The sequence below is a fragment of the Mus pahari genome, chromosome 1 (assembly GCF_900095145.1).
Source record: "Mus pahari chromosome 1, PAHARI_EIJ_v1.1, whole genome shotgun sequence".
Lineage (NCBI taxonomy): Eukaryota > Metazoa > Chordata > Mammalia > Rodentia > Muridae > Mus > Mus pahari.
The window spans coordinates 144,032,715-144,036,260 of NC_034590.1; the positions used below are offsets into that span (position 1 = coordinate 144,032,715).

The following is a 3,546-nucleotide window of genomic DNA, read 5'->3' on the forward strand; positions in this document are numbered from 1 at the left end:
TCACCGACTGTCTAGAATACCTTAGGGATAATCTCCTATGTACTGTACATCTCTCCAGCACCATCTGTCTAGAATACCTTAGGGATAATCTCCTACGTACTGTGTACATCTCTCCAGCACCGACTGTCTAGAATACCTTAGGGATAATCTCCTACGTACTGTATGAAGGCGTCACCTGTCAATAAAACCTGATGACCAGTAGCTGAGGCAAGATTAGAAGGCTGGACATCTGGCAGAGAGAGGGGGAACCTCTGGGAAAGTCAAGGGAAGGATTCCCTACCCAGACTCTGAGGAAGAGGTAACCAGCCATGTGGTATATACAGGCATATATATAGGATATACAGGTTAATATAAGTTACAGGCTAGTTGGTGAACAGACCTAGCTTATGGCCTAGGCATTTACCCATAAATATCTTTTGAGTTATTTGGGAACTGGGGTGTGGGTAAAAGCTCACAGTTATAAATAAATAATTTTAAAATATAAGTTATTTTTAAATTTGGTCAAATGCCAAAAGACAATCATTTATTTGTGGTTTACGTGGCTTCCTTTATGAATCTAACATATAAACATTTTGATTGTTCACAAAATCCCCAATAAAAACTTTTTTAAAGTTTTTTAAAAGTTTTAAAAACTTGCTATCTTTTTTAAAAGTTACCTTTTATTTCTATATATGTGTAGTCATGCACACCTGCATGCAGTATCCACAGAGGCCAGAAGAGGGCGTCGATGCCCTGGCGCTGGAGTTGCAGGCAGTTGTGAGCTGCCTGATGTGGATGCTGAGAAGCAAAGGTGGGCTGTGCAAGAATAGCATGTGTTTTTCTACTGTGCCATTTCTCTAGTCCCACAATATACACTTTAAAGCACTGTGCTCCTTAACTTCTGAAAAAATGCTGATTTTATAATATTATTGGCAGCAATGGAAACAAAAGAAAAAAACTGAGAACTGACCTTTTTTTTTTTTTCAATTTAAGTTTAAAGAATCTTCAGATTTACAGTTTGGGTTGGGGCTGGAGTTGTAGCAAGCAAAGTGGTAGAGCACACTTGTTCTTAAGTTCAAACTCTTAATTCAAATGGACCACATCCGAGATTGACTGTCTTCTGTGGTTGGACGTGTTTAACAGGACTTTGAACTCCTCGTTGTTCCTCCCAACATGCATGTGCATGTGTGCTTATTGTATCAATCCTCACAAATGCCTGTTACTTCAGCCCTGTGAGGACAGGGACAGTATTACTGGGGCATGCTGGTTTCTGGCCCCACCCAAAAAATGGCAGCCTTTGGTTTGGGGAGAGTCCTCCAGTCTCAAAGGAAAATACAGAGACTAACACTCAGCACCGTCTTCTGGCCTATGTGTGTGTGCAGAGGTGTACACACATACACACACACACACGGGAAAAAGTAAACATTGGGAAAATGAAAACTTGAAAAGATAAAAGATGACACTTAAAGCGCACTCTCCTTCAGGAGCGCTCTGTGGATGGGTCTTCGTAGGGGCAGCTTGTCCAGCCCTCACAGAAAGTGCTACCATGAGCATATCAGTGCCATTTGTCAACAGAATGGTCATCTGTGTGTAATTTTGGGTAGATTTGCAGCCCCGTGGATATCCTAATTCCTAGAACTTAACACTCAGCCATATGCTTGTGTTACATATAGAAAGAACTCTTAAAGTAGAAGCCGTTCCCCATGGCTCGGTGGGGAGAGGTGCCTGCTGGGCACGGCTGACCATGGAGCTCAGGCTACTGGAACACACACGTGCTGAAAGGAGAGGTGACGCCTGACATTTGCCTCTGACCTCCACATCCGAGCTGCGGCACTAGTGAGCCCGCTGCCCCCCCCCCCAGTGTGTAAACTAGATGTAATAGTTTTAAATAAATAAAGATGAGATTACATTTTAAAATGAGAGAATTAGTTACTGTTAAATATAGGTATTATATTTTATGGCACAGATCTCTAAGTTTCCCCTTCAATTTCTCGTTGAAGGTCTCAGCCGGTCTCCTCTCCAGTCATCCTTCAGTTTGGACATGCAGAGACACTCCTACCGCTTCTCTCTCTCATGGGCTACTTCAAGGACAAGGAGCCTCTGACCGCTTACAATTTTGAGGAGCAAGTTAATCGCAAGTTCCGAAGTGGTCACATCGTTCCTTACGCCTCAAACCTAATATTCGTGCTTTACCATTGTGAAAACGCACAGACCCCTGAAGAAAAATTCCAGATACAGATGCTGCTGAATGAAAAGGTCTTACCCTTGGCTCACTCGCAGAAACCTGTTGGCTTGTATGAGGAGCTGAAGAACCACTACCGGGACATTCTTCAGAGCTGTCAAACTAGTAAAGAGTGCAGCCTACCCAAGGCGAACATCACGTCTGATGAGCTCTGAGGAACCTCGGCTGTGCAACACTGAGGGTCAGTTGTGTTTGCAGTGGGTAGCCACTCTAGAGGCAGCGGCAGGAGGATCTCTGTGAGTCCAAGGCCAGCCTGGTCTACATAGTGAGTTCCAGGCCAGCCAAGGCTACGCAGAGCAATAAAGCCTGGTCTTTCTAGCTTCTTTTAGGATCGGGACATACGGGTAAGACATGACTTTCCCTGGAGCAGCCCTCTGCAGAACAAAAACTAATTCAACGAAACAGCTGTCCCTCCCAGTGTTTGCAGAGCCAAGATTTTCCTAGTGACCTAAGAAGACACTGACGTAGAACAGTACTAGAAAATGACACTTCAAAAATGTTGGATACCAAAGCACTGTGGCCACCGGGCAAGCTGCAGTGATTGACAGAGATGGGGACTTGAGTGACTGTGTTGGGTTCCCTCCTTCTCCTTCATGCAGGACACAAATGACATCACTTAGTCATAGTGTGGTAGAGTGGATCCTGACACAGAAAGAGGTCTAATATAATATCCATCCAGACAGGAAATCAACACGCAATCAAGAACCAGGCTGAAGCAAAACTGAAAGTGTGGAATATTTTTGTTGACGTTATTTATAAAAATATTTCAGCACTGTCAGTAATTGCCTTTAACCTCCAAGGAGGGCTTGCAGAATCATCTTCATTTCATCAGACCTGTTTCGGGTGAACAGTAATAATAGGAGGCCCCGTCTGGCAGACAGATGCTGACGCTCCTTGACTCTTGCCTGGTTGTCGTTTTCATTCCATCATGGCTTCCCTTTTTATATCTGGATCCTACATAAGTGTATCTTTTGGTGGCTTGGATTTTTTTTTTTTTTAAATAAAGACCGTATCTGCCTAATTTAATTGTAGAGATTTGAACCTGATCAAAGAAATTTTGAGTTCTCTCAAATACCATAAAAGTGTGTGCTACAATAAATATAATTCTTGTGACTTTACTACCAAGTCATCTCTGCTCTCATTGAAATTCAGTCAGTCATAGTGGAGGGTTGGAATTCTAAGTATTTGGCTCGACTAAGCAACCTAGGGCAATCTTCCTTTGTTTCTTTAAGTGAATGGGCTATTTTAAAGCATCTTGTTCTGATGTGAATTCCCTTCAAAGATGATGCCTTTTAAAGAGAGGATTTGGTTTTGGGTTGAAACTG

General features: G+C 42.9%; 1 protein-coding gene across 1 annotated transcript in view; it reads left to right on the plus strand.

Moving 5' to 3' along the window:
- Positions 1-3,339, plus strand: part of Minpp1 (multiple inositol-polyphosphate phosphatase 1) — a 28,718-nt gene extending 25,379 nt beyond the window's left edge. Inside the window, exon 5 of the mRNA XM_021201359.2 lies at positions 1,980-3,339. Coding sequence (XP_021057018.1) covers positions 1,980-2,376 — 397 coding nt within the window. The 3' untranslated portion in view covers positions 2,377-3,339. The remainder of the gene's footprint in view (positions 1-1,979) is intronic.
- Positions 3,340-3,546: the final 207 nt, after the last annotated feature.